Source organism: Phyllostomus hastatus, unplaced genomic scaffold, assembly GCF_019186645.2.
Source record: "Phyllostomus hastatus isolate PE091 unplaced genomic scaffold, TTU_PhHast_1.1 phas_contig_283, whole genome shotgun sequence".
Lineage (NCBI taxonomy): Eukaryota > Metazoa > Chordata > Mammalia > Chiroptera > Phyllostomidae > Phyllostomus > Phyllostomus hastatus.
Genome location: NW_025333833.1, coordinates 9,277,313 through 9,303,560, shown reverse-complemented (window position 1 = coordinate 9,303,560; position 26,248 = coordinate 9,277,313). Strand labels below are relative to the sequence as shown.

The window sequence follows — 26,248 nt, the reverse complement described above, 5'->3', positions numbered from 1 at the left end:
GGCATTTATACCAGGAAAAAAAAAAAAAGATGTGCAAACAGTAACTAAGTATAAGACAAGAAAGGATCACATAAACACCATTTCTGTTCAGTACTTCAAATTTTAAAGCAGAATCACAGAACATTTCTAAAGTCTCCTTAAAATAAAGTGCACAAAAACATAAATGAAAAACCAAGATCTAAATTGGTTTAGTATGCCAACAATTGTATAAAAAAAAAAAGAGAAAGAAACTAAATAAACTTTCTCTCTCTCTTTTTTCTATGTATGCAAAAATTATCTGGGAAAAAAATATCTCTGGAAAATACACAGTAACCTCCAGAAAAGGGACCAGGTGGGTGGAGCAAAGAGCTTTTGAAGGTCCACCCTTTTCATCTTTTGACTTCGGAATGAAGTGAATTTTTATTATGCATTTGAACAAATGAAACTTTCACTTTAGATTTTTATAAATTATTAAATAACATATGGATTCAAACTGACCATCTTAACTTTGCCTTAGTAGAATAGCTGGAAGTTCAGAACTTGAACTTCTGGAATGAACAAATCTTAAATGTACCATATGCATTTAACGGGTCTGATACAAGTATAGCAAAAGTTTTGGATAATCACTCACTATCTCAGAACCAACATGAACATTTTGACCCCACCATTGCTATTTGCTCTGTTAACAGTGTGGACAATTATTACATGGCACACAACTAACTAAAGGATGAAGAGAATTTTATTAATAATGCATCAGACCAATCATGGGTAACAGAGCAATTTTTTTTTTCAGTATTCTTTCTAAAGGGAACTGCTCACACCCTGGCTGGTGTGGCTCAGTGGATTGAGTGCCGGACTGCAAAGCAAAGGGTCGCCAGTTTGATTCCCAGTCAGGGCACATGCCTGGGTTGCAGGCCAGGTCCCCAGTAGAGGGCACATGAGAGGCAACCACACATTGATATTTCTCTCCCTCTCTTTCTCTTTCCCTTCCCCTTTCTCTAAAAATAAATAAATTAAATCTTAAAGAAAAAGTAAAAATAATTTAAAAAAAAGGGAATTGCTCAAGATTTCATCACAAATTAGCTAGAATAAAATGCAAATTACCCATTTTTATCTAATTTACAATGTATATCACTAATAAAACATAGCAAGCAACAAAATAAAGCTGGTAACTATTCTAACTGTATACAGTAAAATTTATTCTGCAGGAAAAAATGACTAAAGACACTTCAGGACTAAAAATTTAAAAAGGGGTCAGAGAAAAATTAGACTTAGTAAAAATACAAAACACAATTGACTACAGCAAAAACTGTCTTGGTTTGTTCATAACTTAAAATTAACAGAACAAATTCTGACAATATTTGATCTTCACACATTTATCTAGAAAAAACTGAACTTTAAAAAATATGCACAAAAGAAAGGTTACAAAGGCAGATGTTTTCATGACAAAAGTCTAACACAGACTAACCTGATCTATGAATTAACTCTTTATTAGAAACTTTACATGATGACCCTAGGAAATTAATTTCAGGAAAATAAAAATACAAACTCCTTAAAACCACCATACATAAACACTTGAGCTGGCTAAAAACAGAAATTCTCTCTGAAAAGCTTTTTCTCAATGGAAATCTATTACTGTTGTTATAAATGTGACTTAAATATTTTTCTTAAACACAGGGGAAAAAACCCGTGTCAAAACTTGAAAGTTAAAACAATGTGAACCAAATGTCAGTGCCAAAATATTCTGTAACCAAATATTAACTCAAACTGATTGAATTATCTTTTAAATATTACTTCTGAAAGAACTCCTAATAATAATCCAAATACAATGACAGAATAAGAGAATACTCTTTTAGTTCTCTGAAAACATACTAGCTCTTATTTCTTCTTTTGTTCATCTTATTAAATGGTTCATATAGTGGGCCTGCTGGACTAATTAAAAATTCCAATTCTGGGCTCTATCCCCAGAAATTCTGATTTAGGTCCAAGGTAGGATCCAGAAGTCTGCATTTTTAATCTGCTCCTTGAATTAATTTCTTATCTGTTCTAAAGAGGATCACCTAGTCTACTCAAACACATTGGGAGGAGACGGGGGATGAGGAGGCAGAAAGAGAAAGACACAAGGACTGGTCACAAACCTTTATACACAGGAGCAGGCGGTGCTGTTGCCACTTTCCTGACTTTCGCGGTCACTGAGCTATCAACATTAACAACCATTACTGGGTGGTCAACGTGACCCAGATTCTGGCCCCGGCCACTTGTTTCTTCTGAGTGTTCCCACTGTTTCCTAATCCGCTCCTTGAGTTTTTCCAGTTTGACATCATGTTGTCGCCTCTTTAAGATATCTAATCTTTGGGAATTAGAAGTACTAGTAGAAGAGGGAGAAGAGTCAGCCAGCTGTAACACTTTCGGATCGACATCATGGCCTGAGTTACTGACAGAAGCCTTCAGATTGTTCTCATTTCCTTTTGTCCTATTAGGCTTTTCTTCCTCAGTTCTCACAGGAGCTGCCATCTTAATCAAACTCTCAGAATTTTGCAATGCATCAATTGCTGGTCGATCATTTAAAAACCTAACAACAGTATCATTGATGACAGATGATTGGGAACTTTCAAAATCACAGCAACGTATATTTCGTTCTTCTCGATTGCTTACCATCCGATTCCCACTCTCAGGCTTTTCTTCATTAACATCCACACAATATACATGCTTGGACTCTAAAGGGCTGGGGCTTATATTGGAAGGTAGGCCATGAATTTCCCTATAATTAAAAGATAATAAGTTTTAAATAAAAAGTACAAAAAACAGTCGAACTAAAACTAGCCTTAAAAATGGTGAACTCTAAAGTAAAATTAGAGACCAAACCCCCCCAGAAATTCCAGAAAGTTAAAACTAATAAAACAATTACTAATATTAAGACTCAATGACCCCTCTATCAAGTTTTAAATAATAATCTGCATATTATAAAATAAGAAAAATGCAAAAGATGTTTGGAGAAAGTTCCTTAAGAATGCCAGAAAATAGGGTTACAATCTGATTTTGGATATTCACTTGAGACCTTTTACCAAAATGTGTATTTTACTCCTTTACTGGCATTTCATATGTGTAACTTCTAAATAATGTACCAAATTAACAAATAGACAGAACAGAAATAAAGTAAAGGTACAATAAATATTTTCCTTCAAATAAATGTGGTTAGTAAATTCAAACCTCTCTGAACCACCGACCACTTTTTTGGCAGCTTCAAACCATGTAAAGCAAACCTAGAAATTTCAGAGTAAGCAAAAGGACTAAACACAGCCAAAGTGCATATCACAAAGTCCATATTCTCTATTCATAAAAACACTAGCAAAAGTCTTCCTTCAGAGACTATTTTTATTTTATACATCATTCCAATAAGTTATATTTTAGGAACAGAACCAGCTTATTAAGAGAGAGGTTAATGAAGACAAAAAGGCCTCAGCAGCAAGAAGAGCATTTGAATCACGATAAAACACCCAACAAAACTGCAAAAGCACACAAAACAACGACCGGGACCTGCTACGTCTGAAAGAGTCGACGTCAGCCACGTGTGGCTATTGTGCACTTCAAATGCGGCTAATCCAACTTGTGATGTTCTATCCTGTAAATTACATGATTCAAAAGATTTAAAACAACAGAAGAATGTAAAACATCTCTGTGTGTATGTAACTACTAAAAATGTTTATATTACACATGTGGGCACATTAATGGGCCTATTGTATAGCACTGATCTAGATGTTCTGTTTAAAGGCATAAAACTCTGCCACAAAAATTATTACCACATAACATGGTGATTATATAAACCATATCTATTGTATTTGAGTATGTGTATTTTTCTAAGGAGATAGTCTACAGCTTTCATCAGATTATCACTGGGGTCCATGACCCAAAACACATTAGGCTCTGTTCTGAGTGGCTGATTATTAAATAAGATGGGGGCTGAGAATTGAGTCCTGTAGTTTCCACTAAATATCAAGACTAGCTGCAATTATTTTCACTATTTTGACCAGACTGTAATAACAATTCAGTTAAAATGATTTAGATCTGAAATTAGCACATGTAGAGAATAAAATAAAGCATAAAAAGATAGGCTACATATCACGGCTCAATCTTAAAAAGGGAAGAACACTGAAAAGGAAGGGAGCAAGGAAGCCAGGGAGGGGAGGGAAGGGAAGGAAAGGAGGAAGGATTGATTCATTCATTCACTAAACATTTGCTAAATACTTATAAGGGTGTTCAATATACAATTCTTTCAACATTTCTGTAAATATGAAAATTTTAATAATAAGATGCTGGGAAAATATTTATGGAATACTTAGTAAATGATAGACATTAGATAGTACTTTGAGAATAAGATAGATTTACAGCTTTATATAATGGCTTTTTTTTACAGCTTTATGCAATGGGTAGATAAGGAATCAAAACATAATGTAATTTGAAATACAGGAAGGTACATAGTATTACAGCAGCACAGAAGGGTTAAACAGGCTGGGGGAACGGAGTGGGATAGAAACAGATCTCACAATGTTTCATATGTAAGGTGATGAAAGATGAGTTTGAAGTGATGAAGGGAGTTGGTCAGGTGAAGGGCATTCTATTCACAGCTATGTTAAAGGTACTTTTTCATAAAAGATACATAATTTACACAATTTTAAATACTAAGTAGTATTCTTAGCAGAAAAACATTACAACAGACACAAAAAAGGTCAGTAATTTAGTTTCACTTCTGACAGTGACTATGTTTCCAGGCAACTTGCTTAATATTTTTGTGGTTAAAGATTCTGAACTGTGATTATTTTTCAAATTTTACTTTTCTTTTTTTTTCTAAACTATGAACTTCTACCCAGATTAAGTCCCTGGCCTTCTCTTTACATTTTTTCACCCTTTTTTTATTACTATGACACTAGTGACAATGCCCAAATTTATATTCCTAGCCCTGACCTTTCCACATACATTCCTACCCAAATTTTCACATGTCCACCAAGTATTTTCACTAGATATTTCAAAACTGCATCAAATTAACCATATTGAAGACTGACCTTGTAATCCACCTCCATCTCCCTGTATCTCAACCACCATCATGAAATTCCTTGATTTATTGACACTTTAAAATACTAAAAATGCTTATAAATGAAACAAAGAAATATAAGGTCCAGTGTTTATTACTTATTACTATTTGCTACCCTAAGAGCACAAACACATTTATATCATTAGTAAAATGTCCCTCAAATACAAAATTTAATAATTTTATCTGAATATCCTTAAATTATCAGCTATCCAAAAACACAAAGCATTTTTTATCATTCACACTATCGAAATTCATACATCAAGCTTGAACATCTGACTAAATAAGCTGCTGAAAAAAGCCACTGGCTAAGGTCAAACAATATATCAACCCATATTCTCAAGAAGTAATTTTAAGTAACTGATTCATGCTATCAGAAAAAGAAGAAAACTAAGCTATATAAAATTCATTATGTAGAACATCCATCCTGAGCTATTAAAGGGGGGAGGGGGAACATTTCCTGAGTAATTTGTCTACAGGAAACGCAGTTACTACAGTGGCAGTAGTGGCCGGGAGCAAATATTACTGCTTCTTCCCTCCCCAAATATTGCTTTTTATTGATTTTGAGAGAGAGAGAGAGAGAGAGAGAGAGGGAGAAACACTGATTTGTTGTTCTACTCATTTGTGCATTGATTGGTTGCTTATTGTATGTGCCCTGATCAGAGATCAAACCCACAATCTTGGCATATCAGGATGATGCTCTAATCCACTGAGTTACCCAGCTGGGCCCTCCTGAAATATTTAATCACTAAGAGTAGAAAATCAGTATTTCATAATATAAAAGATGTGTGCTATATTTTTTTTAATGAAAAGGTAATATTACCAGAGCCAAAGCGCTATGAAAAGCTCAGATATTAAACTATAATCTTGCTGTAAATATTCCGGGCTAGCCCAATTTGATAACTTATTTTTTTAAAACATTAACCTGTAAGAAGCCAAAGGTTCTCGGAATTCCACACGATTATTTTTCTTCACGTTACTCTCCAGGGTGGTAACTCTGAGAGGACTGCGGGATTTCTCCTTCCGTGATTTAGAAGATTTAGAGACTGGAGCGTTAAGCCAAGAATCATCCAAGTACCTAACATCTGCAGGGAAAAAAGTCTGTGAGAACACACGATACAAAATACAACTGTCTCTGAATTTGGCAAGGATCTAAGAAAATAATTTAGGTATCTATTACTGCTGGAATCTCTAGTTGAATATTATAGAAGTAGATGAAAAACATTCAGGGTTTATTTAAATTATTATAGTAAATCAATCTATAGAGAAAGATTATGTGAAAACGATGCAAAATAAAATTCGACATATAAAATTCCTTTTTGCCAAAGGCTCTCACTCAAAAAAAGAAATATCAGAAAAAACACAACAGATTCACAGGTCAAAATAAAATCACAGTTTCAGTGGGAAGCACTAACCTGCAGGTTCAGCCCACTGATTAGGAAACCACAGAATCATGAACGGCCAACAAAGAAAACACTGGCACCATGTGAACGCATGAGAGTATCCGTAAGACAGACATTCCATTTGTGATTTTAAACCCCAACTAAATTTCAAAGTGACATAAAGACCTGAGAATTTTTTAAAAAGACATATATAACCCCAAAGCCTCAAAATCAAATTCTCACCACTAAAAACAAATGAAGATTCGTTGTCAAAGGTGACAGAGTGGTGCTAAACCCCTAATTAAAAGGTGGGGAAAACATCACCCATAGACACTGAATTTGAGGCTCCTTGATAACGACTCAGTACTCGAGGGAAAAAAACCTAAGTGCTGATGAGGTTTAGTCTCTAACAAGAGAGAAAGCAAATACATGGGACTATAAAAAGAAATTAAACTGAAACGAAACCAGCATCAAAAAGGTATACTGAATACATTCAGATCTTCGGCAGTCACTCCATACATACCTTTTCTACTTATCTTTCGGACAGCACTTGCAGAAGGTTTCTTGGCATCCATGACAGAGTCGAACACAGCTGTACTTGTAGGGGTTACTTCTAACTTGTTTTCAATGTGTCTCAGCTAAAGTTAAACACCATCACAACAAACAGGTTAATTCTGTAAATAACCAGCTACTATCAATTTACACAGTTATTTAAAACTATATTGTCCAATACCTTTCTCAAAAGTAGAAAAAAAATCTAAAGAGTATTTTACTATAATGAACAAAAAAAAAGTGTTTTTCATTATTTACTACTTTCAGCTCTACTAACAGCTGGCAGAACACTGCCCAAATTTAAACAAGAAAATAAAAAAGATTCTGAAGACTTAAAAAGTTTCTATTTGCCTCGACCTATTTTTTAATTGAGTTTTTAAAGCAGTAAAAATTTTCTGACATTATATGCTACATATCATATATATACACAAATATATAAAATCTTGTGCATGTTACATGCAAAAATGAAGAAAGAATGATTCAGCTAGACTAAAACTTAGCACTTATTCAAACAGCTACAACTTTTTTATAGTCTTATGTCTGTAAAGCAGGCTTCATGGTAAGGATAAAAGTCACAAGATAGAATTCAGGTTCCCACACAATTTACAACAGAGGTTAACTTTTGGTGTAACCACCAATGTCCTCAATGATTTTAAGAAGCATTTTCCCCTAAATAGTAGAGTATTATATGCTTATGGAGGAAAACTTAGAGAAAACAGAAAAGGTATAAAAAAAAGAAATTAAAATCATCAACATTCCACCACAGAGAGATTTCAAAAGAAAGCTTTGTATAAAATTCTAACTTGTCTCCTTTTGAATGTCTGCAGTGCAATGTACTCACAAAATTACACTAATCCTATAATAGTTCTGTATCAGGCTCTCCCTCCCCCATCTATACTGAGCCCCGTACCCTTAAAAATTCTTAAAAAAAAAAATCATTTTGAAAAACAACTAACAGTTCAGCTCGCAATTAATTTAGCTCTAAATTAAATTGGGGACAGAAGCTGTCCCTACATTATAATGTAGAAAGAGAGAATATATCTTGCTATTTATAGGGTCTAAATTTAATAGCTGTCATTAATGTTCATTTTGTGATATATGGCACATAACTTCTTACCAAAAAGGGCAAACAGAAGGCGAAAAGTCATTCGTTCAACACGAATACTCTGTATTATGACCAAATCTAGGTTCTACTATTACCTTTTCCAGTTGATTTTCAAAGCAGTTCCAAAGATTAGGGGATAGAAAATACCACATTCAAAGAGCAAAGAAACAGATGATTCAAATTCAGGTAAGATACAAAAGAAAACAAAAAGGACACACTAGAAAAGGAATGGGCCAGAAAGCAAATGAAAAAGAAAAGGAAAGGTCTCCCTTGGAAGGAACTCTGCATCACCCGCCACAGCTGGACTCCTAAACTCCCGGCAAAACTGGAGGGAACACGAATGGGAACAGGCTGCCCACGGCCACTCCGCAGCAGCGCTGAGAGAGGCCCCACTGCCAGGCCCCGCTAAGGCTGCCGCAAAAAAGGAAAGACAACTCGCAGTCCATTCACAAAGTAGTTGTTCATTCCCTGACTCTGAGCCTTCTACATAGTGTCTCACCTTCCTAAATCCATTCTATGTTTTAAATCTTCACTTCAACATACCAAATGAGCAAAGTTAATACAGAAAAATAAATAGCACAAAGTATTTTAATATTTCATATGTCATGGTGTTAATGTTCCTGATACCTAAAGTGTGATTTTCTTTTACTGTTTAATAGCTGTCATTAATGTTCATTTTGTGATATATGGCACATAACTTCTTACCAAAACATTAACATTATTTTCTACTAAAAAGAACTATAGAAAAAATTTATCCTATTCAATCATTAACAAGTAATCAACTTTAAAACAGAAAGAAATAAATGGAACTATAATTACTTACAGCAGCCTTGGTCTGAGAAAGTGCATCCCACGATGTGGTTATATCTGCTGGGGAACACTGACATTTATTAAATCACAATCTCTGAAGTTGACCTTAGAATCTGCATTTTAATAAGATCCCAAATGCACTCAAAGTTTGAGAACCACTTTACTAGGCAGAACTTTATTATATAGAGCCAAAACATGGTTCTTTTTTTTTAAAGATTTATTTATTTATTTAGAAAGGGGAATGGAGGGAGAAAGAGAAGAAGGGAAACATCAATGTGTGGTTGCCTCTCATGCGCCCCCTAGTGGGGACCTGGCCCACAACCCAGGCATGTGCCCTGACTGGGAATTGAACTGGTGACCCTTTGGTTTGCAGGCGAGCACTCAATCCAATGAGCCACACCAGCCAGGGCCAAAACATGGTTCTTCTCCCATGCAATAAAGTTGAGCTTCCTGATATATGGTTCAGAGCTGCATTAGACATTGGTCCCGTTAGTCCTTAGCACAGCTGGACTAACGCCCACCCACACTCCCATTACACATCTCCAACAATCTACCCCAATGAGCTGAACAAATACAAAATTTTGCATTGTATGATATTTCACATTATAATGTGTAAAGATTAGAATACTCCAGACTTCGATCTTCTAGGACAAACAACAAATCAATGTCTCTTTCTCTCTCTCTCACCAAGCAATAAAAATTTAAAAAAAGAAAAAATTAAATTTTAAAAATTATTTATCCCCTTTTATAAATCAAAGCATGTATATAATTTTCATTTATTAATGAGCCCAGAATTTTATACATATGACCTACACAAGGAATTAAGTTCAGTTTAAAAAATACAAATCATACCTTGAACAGTATCCTTCCTTTGAGAGTTCCTTGGATTTGGTAAAGGCACCTCTTTTGATTTGCTGCTCCTCATCCTGCCAATTTACCTGCAAGCATACCATCAAGCATTCATTGAGTATCAATACTACAGTGTTAGTAAAGAAAATGCTCTGACTTACTTTGCCTTTCATTAAAGTCAGAAAAGGATTTTGTCATCTCTAAAAGTTATCTTCACACCCTCTTAAGAGTTCCTGATATTCTAAGTAGGTCTATCCTTCATGTAAGAATATATATAAATCTTTATGTAGGAGTATGTATAAAAATCACCATTTTCTATAAAAATAGAAAAATTATTGTGGAAAAAGTACAATGAAAAAATCTCTTCATAGAAAGAAGAGAATCTAATCTGTCAAAACTCTACCTTTAAAGTACAAATATCAATTTGCCAAATGCCTTTTCTAACCACTTTACAGTATTTACCATATCAAGCAGATTAAAGTTAAAATCATTTCTTGGACAATACAGAAACTACCTTCCCAGTTAAATGTCTTACAGACAACATGACAACACATTTATTCTATAATCATATAGGAATTTGGGAATTATTTATTTACTGAATATTTGCGTGTTCTCTTTTGCCTAGTTAATCTATCAGGAATTAAGAGAGGTAGACAATGCTGTCTTTAAAATGTCTGTCTGCTATGGTGTATAAAATATGCCTCAATAAACCTGTTGAAAAAAATTGTAAGGTATTTCTCCAATTTCTCTCTCTTCCCCTTGCCTCTATTCAGAGCATCATTTTTAGACTAAATTATGATGAAAAGATCCTAAATTATTCTGCTCCTAATCTGTTCTTCATGCTGCAACCAAAGTTACCTTTCTAAAACAGGACCTCACAAATCTGCTCTTACAACTCTTCAATGACTATCATCTACGGGACAAAGTGCCCAACTGGGAAGTCTTCACAACCTTACTTTACAGCCAAGCCCCTTGCTCTCCTTCTTCACTGTATACTAATCGTTCCTGTCACCAGAATGCCTCCTAGCCATACCCAGAGAGCATTCTCCAAGCACCCAGAAATTTTCATTATCTCCGTATCTTCTTTTCCTAAATTTCATCTGGCAGTAATACACTTCAAAGCCAAACTCTAATGTCATCTCCTATAAACCTTTCCCAGACTGTTCTTTAACAGAGTTACTACTTCATTTGTTTCCCATAGCACTCTGTTCAGTTTTTATACCCCTTATCATTACACACACATACATATATACATCACTCATTCAATCAATAAACATTGGCTGAACACTTAACCCTCACAGTCTAATGGAAGAGACAGGTATAAGCAAACAGTATACAATGTAATGGTTACATAAGAAAGTTACAAGTAGCATATATGCATCAGTGTCCACACAAGGATGTCCTTGAAGACTGTATCTTCTGATTCATTTTCATATCAACAGAGCCCTTCTATCAACAGATAAAACAAATGGCAGTGTTGGAAGCTGTTAGGATCTCAATTTAAACAGAAAATAATAAAGAAGAATCAAGGACAGGGCTGCCAGTGAAGGCATGAACAGGAATGGGAGGGGGGTAAATTAAAAATAAAAAAAAAACAACAATCATGATCAAAGAAAAGAAGAGGTGGTTAAAAAGCCAGGCTGGAAAACTACTCATAAAAAAGGAAGAGGAACACAACATACCTCACTAGGTCCATAAGCCAGGGGAAGGAAGGGAGGCAGGGAGGAAAAAGGGAAAGGGAAAGGAAAGGGAAACAGGGAAATGGCATTCATATACTAATTTGCAAGTAAGCTGTAAGAATTCTGGTAAAATTACAAGGCACACACACAAAAGCATAATTGCCCTTGCTGATGATGACAGAGAAAAGAAGAGGGCTACAGGTGGTCATATAATAAGCTAAATGTATGATGCCATGGAAACAATGGGAGGCATTTGATAAAAGCACATTATCAATGTGAAATGAATCAGAAGGTTGACGAAAAAGATAATGCCATTACTCTGGCTACAACCAAGTAAAAGCCTTATTATGATTATGCCAAAAAAACCCACTACAAGAACTATGTATAAACTGCACTGGAGGTTCATTTACTCACTCTTTGGACACGAACAAGGTAATGAGCAGTTAAGCTGGAGCAATAACACACTGTTACCCAGATTCACTGAAGAGCAGAAACTACTCAGAAAGGGAGAAGACATTTCTCCCAGCTACTCACCCAGAGCAAACAATAACTACCTGACCCATGGCTTCAATCTCACAAAAAAAAAAAAAACAGTGTTTTTTAGAGGGGAATGGTGTGGCCCCAGCTGAACCAATTCTTTGCAGGAATTACTAGAGAAATAATACTACTAACTACCAGGCTAACTACAATTTGGCAAACACATCTACCTTGTTAAGAATTCTGCGTCTGTTAGCAATCAAGTTCCCTGATTCTGGAAGTATGGTGATGTTGCTGCCAGCCCATCCTCAGCGGACCTGAACGCTATCTGATCGACCTATATTAAATCCCCATAGCAAAGATTCCAGGGTGCACAATATCCAATGGACAGTAAGCAGCCAGAATCCTAACACAGAAATTGAAATTATTAAAAATGGAAATCTAGACACACTGTCCGAGATCATATTTGATTAATTCAATCAGGAAAGTTAATGCATTTCCTTCTCTTAAAACCCATACCATACCATCCCTTCTAAAACCCTAAAGGTAAAAAAGCGAGTTGAAAGGGGGATGTGGAGCTCCTAATACTTTCCCCCCTTTGCTATCATCTCCGATCTTTCACTCTCTAGTACAGTCTCATTTAGGAAAATTTGCTTAAAATTAGGGAAACATTTATGTCTACTCCCTAAAAACCAAACATGGCATATTCTCTTCAAATATCAGTAATATATTTTTCTTTTTCCATTCACCTCCTATTTCCTTTTGTTATATTTTCCCTCCTACTTTTTGGTTTTCCATATTAATCTCTTATCTGATTTCCTCTCCTCCCTTTCTCACCTTTAATTACCCTTTAACCATCCTATTTTTGCATTTACTATTCATATTCAAACCACACGTGTTTATGATTAGCTTTTCTAAAAATCAGAAAATTAAAAATCTAAAGAAAGTATCTCTATAATAAAACTACAACATAATAAAACTTCCCTCAAAACTGAAAAAAGACCTTTACCACAGTGAATGAGATGAAATATGTACCGTACTTTGCCATGTATAATGAATGCACTCCTGTGTACAATGTGCATCCACATTTTTTGGCCCAAACTTCCAGGGGAAAAAAACTTTCATTTTAATTTTTTAATTTAATATTTTATTTATTTATATTTAGGTACTTGCTTTTTGTATTATGCTAAAAAGGCATTTTTAGCATTTATTTGTGAACATATTATGGTACAAAAAATTTTATGTAATAACAAATAATTACAAAATACAAGAACAGGTACAAGGTATTTCAGCTATTACCCATGTATAATGCCCATCCTTATTTTTCCTCAAAAATTTGGGCAAAAAAGTCCATTATACACAGCAAAATGCGGTACAAACACATGCACATATACCCATATATCTGAACATGCATTTATTAAAACAACATGATAACACACACGGCTTATTTTTTTAACTTGGGTACATGATGTGGACTCGTATTAAGCTTAGTGCACAAAAAATAAGTCTTTGATGCCAGTATATTGTCAAAATGCATCTTCAGTCATAAAGTCATCATATGTGCTAATTGTTTAATCCATATCAAAGAGGACCACACAGAAAACATCCTTTTATTTAAATTTAAAATCTTTTAAATAACTACTTTAAAATCATTGATCTCCCCACTCAACCTCTGCAGCTAGTTTTTAAGCCCATAAAGAAAACTCTCTCGCAAATAACTCACACATACACTCCTCTGATCAATCCCACAGCAAGTGGATTTCAGAGCAGCCACACTGCCTCCAAGCAGCTGCAGAGCTCTGGTCTCCTGAGCCTGCTGTCTCCAGCAGCTCTAGGAAAATCACCTGGATAGGATAACATGTTAAACAGAGATGCCGAGGCTCCACCCACAAGAGATTCGAAATCACTGGGTCTCAGAAAAGGTAAAAAACCTGTATTTTTACATCTACAAAGATCCTAAAATACAGCAACTTTGAGAACTACAGCCCAAGAGATTACCTTCAATTCTACTCTTGGAAGTCTGAAGCCTCCAAAAACACTGTTGATTCCATAAAAATAAGCATCAGTGTTGACAATAATGCTATTCTTCAATCACCTGAGAACATCTCTTCTGAAGCTCCAGAACACTTGACAGCAACAATCCTTTTAAACCAGAAGCCAAAATTACAGACCTCGAATACTATCAGGGTGACCGGTTAACAATCGCAGCTACAACTTCTGTGTTCCTTCTCAGTGGGCCAAGGACTGTGTTGTTTCTGTGTATTATTTCTAATCTCCATCACAACCCCAGGCAACTATCCATATATCCATTTTCACTGATGAAGAAACAGTATCAGACAGACCAAAGAACCACCCCAAGGCCATTCAGCCAGTAAGTGACAGAACTGGAAACTAAATCTCTCTCTCTCAAACCTCTGAAATCCTCTAAGGGTCATTCACAGAACGCCTCTCATGTATTCAAACTCAGCCACCATCTATAACACAACCCTCTGCCCTCCCTTGTAATTTCATCATAAGGCATCCTGCTTTCCCACCTACGTTCTATCCTCTTTAGAACTTCCGTTCCATTAACTGCAATGCACTCTAATTTCTTTTATAGAAGGCTCGTTTAACCAACGTGCCTCAACTGTTCTCAAATTCACCCCAAAAGACAGGGCTTCCTCACAAACGTCTATGGATGAAGCTTTTCATTCCTCCCTCCTGCCTGAACAGGACAGGTGAGAAGTTTTAGCAAACTCCTTGGCCCCTCCCATTGCTGCATCAGACTGTATTGTTCTATACTCATGAAAAACCTTTTCCTCAATCTGACCCATGGCACTCATTCATTTAACAAATATTTGCTGAGTGCCAAGTATGTAGGAGGAATGAATAGTGCCTAGGAGTGGGGATATAGCTGTGAAAAGAACAAACATGGGCCCCACACTCAAGCAGTCCAAAAGCTTGCTTGGAAGGTTGATACTCAACAACTATTACAAATGGGATGAAAATAATTAAGGAAAAATGCAAGTGCCATTGAAACATAACTAGAAGGAACTCATCCAATCTGTTAAGTAGAGAAGAACAGGGTTGTTTAATCTAAGACCTAAAGGAGAAATGAAAAGTTCAACTAAGCACAGACAAGAAAGAGCTTTCCAGGCAGCAGAAAGGATATGTGGAACGGCCCTGAGACCAACAAGACAAGACGTAGTTCACGCCACAGGTGTTGGACAGCGAAAATGGTGAGAGAAAGCTGGAGAAGGAAAGAAACAGGATCATTCAGGGTCTCTAACTAGATTACATTTGTGTGTTTAAAGGGACAAGTGTTGGCCTTTCCTTTCTTAAGCACTGACTACAGTTTTCAGAAACCAGTCACATAGAATTTCTATCACTCCGTTGTGCTTTGTCTCTCATTATACTGACAGCTTCTTAAATTTCAGAAAACTGAAAAATACTTTTATTATTCATTTAAGTGACTCAAGTTTTATTCTACTGAACATTTACAGTGAATTTAACTGGCACCTTGTAGAGAAACAAGTTGTTTCGTGCAGAAGTTTAAGCATAAATGAACAATACTTCGTCATTCAGATTAAAGTCAAATATCAAGAGGATTAAAAAACTACATGTGACACGATTCTATTTGCATCATGTAAAACAGGAATGAAAGTGCAAAACAATAATCAAGGATGAATCTAACTTGTGAAAAGAAAATGGAAACACAATTACACTAAAGCAACAATAAATGATATCAAAGGAATCCTGTTAAAATGATATAAAAAAAGTAACGTGCCTATAAATCAAGTAAGGATGCAACTTTATAAGATGATCTGACGGCTCATAGCAAACATACTCTGAACTCAACAAGCAGTCCACACTTCAACATTCACCTTGCAAATATAAAGGCTCACAGAAAACTAATAGCCAATAAATTTAGAAGAATTATATTTAGCATTTAACTTTCCTCTTATCATGCAGGCTAAGAGTTCATAAATCGGGAGAATGGGAGAACAGAAAAAGTAACTTCTAGAGGAAAGGAGCCGTAAGAACACTTCATCTGTTTCAGAACCTCCCACCTCCACATTCTCTCAGGAAAATTTCAACCATCAATTACATTGTTCTCTCCTATGTATCTCTTGTCTTCGCCCATCTCCAAAATTCTTATCAGCATTTATACTTAATCAAATCTTTACACTTAAAACAAATAAAAAGTCCCTCAATCCAGCATCCTTCTCTGCCACTGCTCTCTTTTCCTTCACAAACTTCTCAAAAGTTCAATATTTTCAGTCTCCATTTAGAATACTTTTCAGCCACCCTTCAAGCAATTCCAACGTGGTTGCCACAACAGCTCTCACTAAAATCACCAAAGACCTCTTCATCTCTAAATCTAATAGTCATTTTCAAATAAAAAGTCCCCACCCTGCCTGACACCCTGGCAGCACTGACCGTAGCTGACCAGTCTCTTGAAACACTCCTTCCTTTGCTTCTACCCACTCCGCTCTAACTTCTCACCCCTTCTGCAGTTTCCTTCTCATTCTGCTTTGCTAGCTAGTCCTTCTCCTGTAAACCTGAAGGTGCAAGGGGGTTCGACTCTGAGCTCTCTTCTAACACTACACTCTCCCTGGGTGACCGTACCCATGCTCAAGGCTTCCAATGCCATCTGTATGCCAATGACTGCCAAAACGCCAGTCCAGATCTCATCTCCGATATCCTAACCCCCATGTCAAAGTGTTTATTCAGAAATATCAAAGGCACATCAAACTCAACATCTTCGGAAAGCCAACTCACGATTACTCCAAATAGCAAATGAGGTATTCCCCGTCTCAGTCCAGGTGCACAAGCCAGAAACATCCACAAGAGGTGATTACACTATCTGACCTCTCAGGTCCTTTCCTACTCTGATTTTTATAACCCACACCACCAGTTCTGAGTGTGGTCCAGGGATCTCCGAGGGTCTGTGAAACATTTCCAGGGGGTGGAGGGAGGGCTTAGAAGTCAAAACTATTTCCATAACAATACGAAGGTACTACTTGTCTTTTTTCACTTTCCTTCTCTTATGGCTGCATTAGTGGAGCTTCCCAAAGGCTTCGTGACACATGATTTCACACCAGACAGAATGCAGAGCAGATATGAGAATCCAGATGTCTTCCATTAAGCCAGACATTAAAAAGATTTGAAAACTGTCAAATAATTCCTCTCTTCTCACTAAGCATTTTTTTGTTTGGGGCAATAAAGTTCGTTTTCATTAAAAAACAGTTATTTGTTAATATAATGTGTGTTTAGTTATTTAAAATAAATTAATAAATGGTTAAAATTTGTAATACAGTCAATAACAATACAGACAGCCCACATAAATAAAAGCTCTTTGAGTTTTCAGTAACACAGGGTATAAAGTGGTCTTGACACCAGAAAGTCTGAGAAACGCCGATCTCCACCTATGGTGTATGCGTACACAGACAGAGAAGGTGTAAGATGACAGCAAATTCACAAGTATCTTCTGGCAGCCATTTCTCCTTACACATTTATTGACAGTGCTCTCATTTGTCACACAGACTCATTCAGCTCCGTTATTTACTGGGTTCCCTACTACGTGCCAGGTACTAGGAATAAAAGATGAAAGAAATGCATCAGTCTGACTATCACAGAGAGTACTTTCCAAGCTTTTGCTACATTTCATTTCTCTCATCTCTATCAGACCCTATATAACAACCATCTCTGCCTGAAAGGTTGAGAAAAGACAACCTTGCAATAATTGCACAAACTAGCCTTATTATAAAATAGACAAATTTAGCAGGGACCAGGCTAGGAAAAGTGAAAACATTCCAGCTCTAAGTCAGACCTATTACATTGTTCCAAGTAAACTGTCAATAACCAACACTCCCATAATGCAGTACAATATACAAATACAAATGACCTACACTGACTTACTGTAATCCAGGAAATCCAGAAGAAACTATGTAATATTTGGTACCAGCTTGGATGCTGGTGCATAGGAGGCAGGGTGAGGATCTCAAAGAACACAGTGTTCCCCACTGATATGAAAGAAAGACCTAAACTAGCACCTGACTGAAAGTATCCCTAGTCTCTTACTTAGGGACAGAAGAAAAAAAACAAAAACAAACCCCCAATCCTCTAAAAATAGGAGCCTATATTTTTGCTCTACTTTGTTTTAATTAAACACTATCTAGTTATCCTTACTATTTACTCTTCTAAATTAATTTCAAGAAATATATCCCACAAAGGTGTCTTACAGTTTGTAACTCAGGATTATTTTTTTGCCTTAAAGTGTAAAACTTTCACTTATAAAAGCTTCTCTGATACAGAAGAAACTGTTAACACTGGGTAATAACTCCAAGGAGAGGGAGTAAGAGTCCAGGACAGACAGCCAATTTTTCAGTGGATATGTTTTTCAGTTTTTTTAAAGTAGATGCACCTACCATTTTTTGAGGGCGGGGGGGAGAACAAGGAAACATAAATTAATTTTGAAAAGTTTCCTTCCACAGTCAATAACTTAGCTAACTTAGAGGCTGTTAACGGAAACAAAGACAACTCCTTTTTCTTTCATTGGAAGCCTTTATTGTCTCCTTGACCTAGTGCAGCTACTCTCGCCTTGTGGATCCACAGCTCTCTGTCACTCCTCTCACCCGTCCCCGTGCTCTCACACACACATCTATCTGCCTCTTACACCGGACCATGGAGGTGATGTTTACTCGTCTTTGTTGGTCCCAGTCCACACACAGCAGCCAGTGCACACTAGGTGCTCCAGGCTGCTGAATGACAGTCTCGTCAATACATCTCAGAATCCATTCTTAAATGCAAATATGCAAAAAAATTTAAAAACCCACAAGTATTTCATACAATATAAACAGGTTAACCATTCCTAGAGAGAAAATTTCTTTCATGGTAGCATGTAAAAAAAAATAAAAGTTATGTGTACGTATGCATTTTATATTTTGAAAGAAGCCCCAAACTGAAGGAAATTATTTAATAAAATACTCTTACTATTAACTTGTGGCAGTGCTATTACCGATAAGTTATTTTAAATGTAATATTTAAAAGTGAGAGACACCACAACTCCATAAGCAACATTTACAAGTCCACTTGGAACAACAGCAAAGTGGTTAACTTTTTAAAAAACAACAAAACCCAAACTTATAGACAAACGATTTCTGTTTGCAAAAAGTAAATCCTACTTATAAAGACATCTTCTTTACATCATTACTTCCCTTTAGCACTTAAAATAACTCATCATACAAAATGTAGTTACACAAATTTTCAAAGATATGTCTATTGTATAAGGTAGTCTAACTTCATTTATAACAATTCAAAGAACAAAGTATATTAAAGCTCAAGTTAAGGGTCAAATATGTATTGTAGTAATGACCCAGTAGTAGGTAAAAAATAAAATTTGTGAGCTGGAGCTAGCATTTTTTAATAAAACCAGACAGAATTAAATTGAAAATATCATAGTGTATTGAAAGTAGTAAGGGTTTTTGTTTTTTTTAGTAAAACTTTCATTCTATTCTATATATAGCTCTATATATATCAATATTATGGGCCCATGGAAAATATGTGGGTCTCCTAGTCAAGAGTTCTAGGGGTTCCCAAGCCTTCTCAGTTCACAGAACCCTAGTGTCTCGGTAGTTTTCTCATGGTGCCCCTAGGCCCCCCAAATACCTAACAATCCTATTTATTAAGTAGTTAGGCCCACACAACTTAGTATTTATGTCCTAACAACTCTGAAAAATACATATAAATTAAAAGAAAGGTTTTATTTTATTACTAATAACAAACTTCTTAGTGGGATGTATGTGTCCAAGAGGCATTACACAACTTCTCAAACCGTGAAATCACTTTGGACACCATCACTTTTATTTATTGTTTCACAAGGAGTTTTGCACAATACTTGCTTTTTATCATGGCAATCCCCCAAAACCTAGCTTTTTGAAGACATACTGTCATCCAAAGGAATCTCAGGATGACTACCTCCCTCAAACTAAATGTTTGAGCAGTGTCCCACAGATGGCAAATGTCCCACAGATATCCCACAGCTGTCAAATAATACTGTTTCCCTCAAACATTTAGAAATACCCCACAAGGTGCCCTGGCTGGCATAGCTCAGTGGATTCAGCGCGGGCTGCGAACCAAAGTGTCGCAGGTTCGATTCCCAGTCAGGGCACATGCCTGGGTTGCAGGCCATGATCCCCAGCAACCACACATTGATGTCTCTCTCTCTCTCTCTCTCTCTCTCTCTCTCTCTCCCTCCCTTCCCTCTCTAAAAATAAATAAATAAAATCTTAAAAAAAAAAATACCCCACAAGGCCCATGTGAGTTCACTATGGTGCTCCAAGGTAACTTGGGGCACAGTCCGGGAATCTTGGGTTTAAAAATTATTGATCCAGGCTACGTGCTTACTTTGTAAAATCAGAAATGAGGTTTAAGGTCACAAAGCTTATAGAAAAATAAATACATTAAGAATTTTCATAAATTAATTTTAACCTTCCATCAATAAAAGTTTTGAAACAGAATCTAATCATGTGATATTCTGTTGATGAAATCTGTAGATCTCTGAAAAACAACTATCTTCGAAAATACATTTATATGACCATATAATAAAAGAAAATTTCTGCTTCAGTATTTTCTTTTTTAGTTTTCAGAAATTGTAAAAATGGGACATATGACAAATAACACTAAAGTGTCTAAAGTATCAAAAGGGAAGTCATCCATTCTCCCTGGGATAACACAGCTAATAGTTTAATGTCTATCCTTACAGACTCCTCACGCACAGAGAAATCAAAAGAAAATCAAACTACATTTCTTTGCCTGTGTTTTTACAAAACTGAATCATATTCCACAATGCAGTGCAACTTATTTTTTTCCCCTCAACATTATGTAATAAACATTCTTCCATGTCAGTACATAATAGTAAATGCAAACACTTATGTGGTACCTACTATGCTTATTTAGGGTTTAAATATTAACTTGCTTAATTCTCACAACAGACTTGTAAGAGAGAACAATAATTATATCCCCTTTATAGATGAGTTTAAGTACCTTGCTAACAGTCACAGCTAATAAATGATGTAGTTAGTATTTGAACCTGGAAAGTCTGCTACATGGTGCTTCTGAACACAAGTTCAAGGATACACTCAGCTGCTTCTCAGAAGTAAATACAAATATCCTCAAACTGTTAACAAGTGTGTAGTACCTCATATCGTAAATATACTATAATACTAACTATTCCCTTACCAATGGACATTTAGGACATTTTCTCACTATTGCTAAATGTCAATGACATTTATCTGTAATAATGCTAAAAATGAACATCCTTACCGATTTGTTCCTATGCTCTTGTATCGAAATTTCTGTAAGATAAACTCCTAAAAATGAAATGACTCTACCAAAAAAGAGCGCACTTTTAATTTTAACAGGTAATGCCCAATGTCCTTCCAGAGCATTGTTCCAGTTGCACCAATCTGTAGTCCCAATTACAGAGAGGGCTGAGATTCATTTCTAAGTTAACGAGTATTTTTGATTACTGAAAAGAGAAGCCTGTTTTGAGTTTTTAATTAACACTGATGTAGAATAGATTGCCTGGTTGTTCACAATTATCTTCTCATTGGATAATTATCTGACACATTAAACAAATGTAGACTTAGCAGCTATATAGTGAATTCTTCATCCTGTTATAAAATCAACTATGGGTAAGAGATTTTCATCACATGATGCTTGTTTACTTAGATATAAAACGTGAGAAGTGGACTAGCTGGACTTTAAGATTTAAAACTCCCAATCCTGTAATTAAGAAGTGACTTAAAGTTATTACAAGCCTATAATTATAGTACTAGTATAATAGGTAGGGTCTTAAACCATCTATTTTCTATAAATTACACAAACTATTGCCAGAACAGCTAGGCAAATCATTAAAATAGTCAATAAAGTTTTCAGGATCCACCTGTGCCTTATTCGCAGTAGCTTTTAATCCCAGGTGGCTTTTGTCATTCCCCTTCTTCCTGGAGAACTTGAATATACCTTTGGAGTATATTCCTAAAAAGAACTAGGATCCATGAACTAGTATGGCTTTGGTTTTGGTTTTTTAAATATTATGTCAAGACCATTCTTCAGTCAATTTATTCAACCAACATTTACTATTTTACTATGTGCCAGGCGCTGGACGCCAAATAGTTAACAGAGGATCTCTGTAATCACAGAACTTACAGACTAGATGAGAAAGTCCAATAATAACCCAAGTAACAACTAGTAAATGTAAAGCTACACTTGTGATAACAAGCAAAAAATATTAATGTAGAAAACACTATGCAACCACTTGATTATCCAGTTTTGGGGGGACTATTTGTGACATTAGAAATTGTTTGATATGGGGTAAAAAGTCAATAAAGGTAATTAGGAGTATTTTGGGAGCACCCTTCTAGTTCTAGATACGATGATGCCTGAATCATGAATTGCTTAATAAAGCCATTTAGGTCTTAAGGCATATATATATATATATATATATATATATATATATATATATATATATGGCTCTTGAGTGTGTGTATATGGCTCTCGTGTGTGTGGGTGTGTGTGGGTGTGTGTGTGTGTGTGTGTATGGCTCACAACTTGTTCCACCCTACAAAAAGAACAATCACAAGTATACATGGCCAGTTAACTTTTTAACTCTACAATAAAACTCTACAATAAAAATCGCCAATTGTTACTAGTTTTCAGTTATGCTACTGACCATGTAACTTGAATGTTTCCTTTACGTAATTAAGAGTATAAATGATTTGAAGCACCACAGATGACAAAACTATGAGTATCCAAACAAAATGAGAGACAACAAATTAACTGCAATTTCTTAGGAACACTGTTCAAGCAAAAAGTACATATAGAAGTAAAGCAATATATTATCATACTTCATGACTTGTAACAATTAACGAAATGCTATAAAAATACTAATGTTTTTAAAGAACTGACAATTATCAGCATAAGGGGCAAGTGACATGTCAAAAGGAACAAAAACATTTATATTTAGATTTTAAAAAGCTAAAGGCCAAAAATATCTATATTAATATTCAATTTAAATAATACTAATTCTAGAATGTTACTTACTGTGATCATTTTGCAACATATACATGTATTGATAATCATGTTGTATACCTGAAACTAACATGTTATCAATTATTTCTAGATCTACTGCAGAGATAAGGGCAGCATTCACTCCGCATAAAGGAACCTCTGTGTGTGTCAATCTCCACAGCTGCAAAATAGGGACAATATTTACCAAACCCACTTCACAAAATTGCTATGAAGACTAAATAATGTATGTGGAAGCAGACCAAAAAATAATGTCAGTTATTTCAGACAGCAGCTTCTTTTTCGTTCCCACTATAGCTTAAAGCAATTTAGTAAAAATAAAATTGGATAGGGACTTAATCTCCTGCACTCTGTCCATGATAAGGCAGACATGTTATAAAATGGGCAGAAGACTGGCAATCAGAAACATTAGAAAAAAATTCAAAACTTCCTACTTCACAGATTGATTACCCCACAGGAGGTTGGCTGTCCAAGTATTAATACTCTTACATAACACTACATAGCAATGTATCCCAGAGAATCAGAGAAATTTCCTCACATATGTATGGAATTTACGTATAACTCATTATTACAAAATCCTGCTACTGCCTAGGAAAACATGAGATACACATGTACTTATCCACACATCCAATGTACTCTAACTTGATGTTTATTTCCTGATTAAAGTATCTTAAATTCGACGCAATGAGGTCCAGTGGCTGGCTGACTTGATTATTGGAGTTTGTCAATTTAGCACAAGCGAGCAATTACACGCCCACTCCTGAGTCTGAGGCAACTTCTGCCACTGGTCCAACCACCAATCCTCCCCAGGCACGATCTCCTGTTATTAGCAGCACACTGCCTTCCTTAAAAACGAAATTTTACACGGAGACATTTTTCTAAATGGAGGGAGCAGCTTTCAGGGTTTTATCACTGCTTGTACAAACCTTTTTCAGGTCGTTACTAAATCTGCCTAAGTCAGCCTTTCCTTTAAAACCCTGAAAATCGAGAGGGCAGGAGGAGGCACGTTAACATGGCAACATAACCCTAACGACTTCTCCAAATTCAAAACAAGGATCGCCATCAAAACAAAACGACCCGGCGGCGTACACGGACCCTGCCCACTATTCCTGACAACCGGTCTCCTCCCACACGGAGGACTGGCTACTACACTTAAAGCCACAGGAAAACCTGTACCTGTGTGCGACTTCCTACCTGAAAACGAAAAACCCATCCACATTCCAACCCATACGTGTAACATCAGCCGAGTGTTATTTAGCACGCTGGGCTACGTTTTCAGAGAGGGCAGAGGAAAATGACAACTTTAAAATTTCCCCTTCCATCATGTGTTAATAAATCGGAAGACCACATTCAGCAGCTGCTAGACTGGAGCAGAAAATCAAAGTTTTTCCTATACTTGAGCATGTTTATCCCCATCAAAAAGGAACAGAAACTAGTCATCCCTGCCAGTTCCCCGGAATTTCCCAAAATATGCCTGATCTCTACATGAGTAAGAGACACTTCAGAAACCAGAGGTGACAGGTATCGTACACCTTTCGCAGAGGAGGGAGGGGCGGGGAGGTGGGGGACCGGCACTGGCAGGTAAAGAAGGAAAGCCCGTCTCCGGCAGGCACCGGTGGGGCTGGAAACCCAGGTCTCAGGAATAAGAGACGGCCCTCCCGGCAAAGCCTCAGGACCCAGGCTGGCTCGCCAAGGGGGACGCCAGGTTGAGCCAGGGCCCCCGCGCCCCGCCCCGCCTCTCTCGCCGCCAACTCGGGGACCCGGGACCGCGGACAGAGGCAGCGGAGGCTACGCGGGCTTCCGTGGTCCCAGCCAGGTCCTGCCGAAGCTCACCTGAGAGTGTCGCCTCCGCCCTCGGCTCCCACGGTGCATCCCGCGGGGCCTGGCGGAGGGTACAGTGACGCCGCCCCGACCGGCCCCAGGGCTGCCCGGCCTGGCCTCCCTGCGCCGGGGACACACCGGGTGCCCGCCTCGCACCGGCTCCCGGGAGCCGCGGGTCTGCAGAGACGGAAGGAGAGGCGGAAAGGCTGCCTCCCCTCCCCCACAGCAAGCCGGCCCCTGAGCTGCGGCTCTCTGCAGTTCCCTCTGGCGCAGGTCTGGCCCCGCTCCCCCACCCGGGAGTCACTTCGGCAGTGGCGGCCCAGTCGCCATTACAGCCCAACAACTGACACGGAGGAGGAGCGGCGCCGGCAGCGGCGGCGGTGGCGGCGGCGACGGCGCGAGGCAGGGCGGGAGCAGTAGGGGCCCAGGCAAACCTCGCGAGAACTGTCCCGAGACGGTTCCACAGGAATGCAACCTTCGGTTAGGGCCATGTTAATTGTGGCCGAAAGGTATGGGCGACCGAAAGCGAGGAGAGGAACCTCGAGGACGCCATGATTGGTGTGGCGAAGTTGGAGCCTTGCAGGACTCGGGAGGAGCCAAAGTAGATCCGCAGCGGAGACCTTCCCCTCTCTCTTTCCTCTGACTCTAGTTGGGCCTTCTGGCTGCGCATTTCATCCTCGGCCTCAGAAAACAAGCTGGGGGCGGGGGTTGTGGACCAGGATGACCTGGAAGTCTAGAAATTGCAGCTTCTCAGAGTTTGCTATGTTTCACCAATTGTCCAAATAAATCTCCTTTACCCCAGTGAGTTTCAGAGAGATCGCAGCTCTGCGGCTGCTGCAGTCATCCACTGCTGTCATTGGCCGTTTTATTCGCGAGGGTTACTGTTCTGTTCTGCATTCACTCTAATGGCTTAAGACTCCAGAACAAGTAGAAGGGAGATTCCTCCCGTTGGGTGTTGTCTTTGATATAACTCCGCTTTGGAAAACTCCCTGTGATCAATATATCTTCCAATATCATTATCCTCTGTCCCCAGTCTTTGCGTGGTGAATTCTATCATCCGTCAAGATTTAGCTTAAATGACAGCTCTGGTGCAAATCGTGGCACCTTCTGATACGTGTTCACCTCACACAAGCTCCCCACCCATCACTTTTCTCCACCTTCTGAAATCCAGTAGCTATTGTCCCCAGGGACTGTTTCTCATTTTTAAGTATTTTGAGGATTTTTAAATGTCTTTTATTTCTCTGTACTGCAACAGGGCCTAGCACAGTAACTAGGACTCTGTAGATGCTCAATCAATGTTGAGTAGATCGTATCGATAAAAGCTGGAGCCGGTAGCTGCCCCCTCTTTGGAGAGCCGATGGCTATGCCTGAATAGGAGCTAAATGGACGTACAAAAATGCTGCACTTTTGTAAAATATGTACTGTGAACAGGAAACTT

General features: G+C 37.5%; 1 protein-coding gene across 4 annotated transcripts in view; it reads right to left on the bottom strand.

Moving 5' to 3' along the window:
- Positions 1–25,188, bottom strand: part of CEP350 (centrosomal protein 350) — a 112,254-nt gene extending 87,066 nt beyond the window's left edge. For 3 of the 4 annotated variants that reach the window (XM_045838708.1, XM_045838707.1, XM_045838709.1), the window contains exons 1-6: positions 24,823–25,188; positions 9,767–9,852; positions 8,928–8,974; positions 6,971–7,085; positions 5,991–6,150; positions 2,118–2,740 (exon numbers count right to left, since the gene is read on the bottom strand). In XM_045838708.1, the coding sequence (XP_045694664.1) occupies positions 2,118–2,740; positions 5,991–6,150; positions 6,971–7,085; positions 8,928–8,974; positions 9,767–9,839 (1,018 nt within the window). In that variant the 5' untranslated portion in view covers positions 9,840–9,852; positions 24,823–25,188. The remainder of the gene's footprint in view (positions 1–2,117; positions 2,741–5,990; positions 6,151–6,970; positions 7,086–8,927; positions 8,975–9,766; positions 9,853–24,822) is intronic. The other variant, XM_045838706.1, reaches the window with a different exon arrangement.
- Between the last annotated feature and the right edge of the window lie 1,060 nt (positions 25,189–26,248).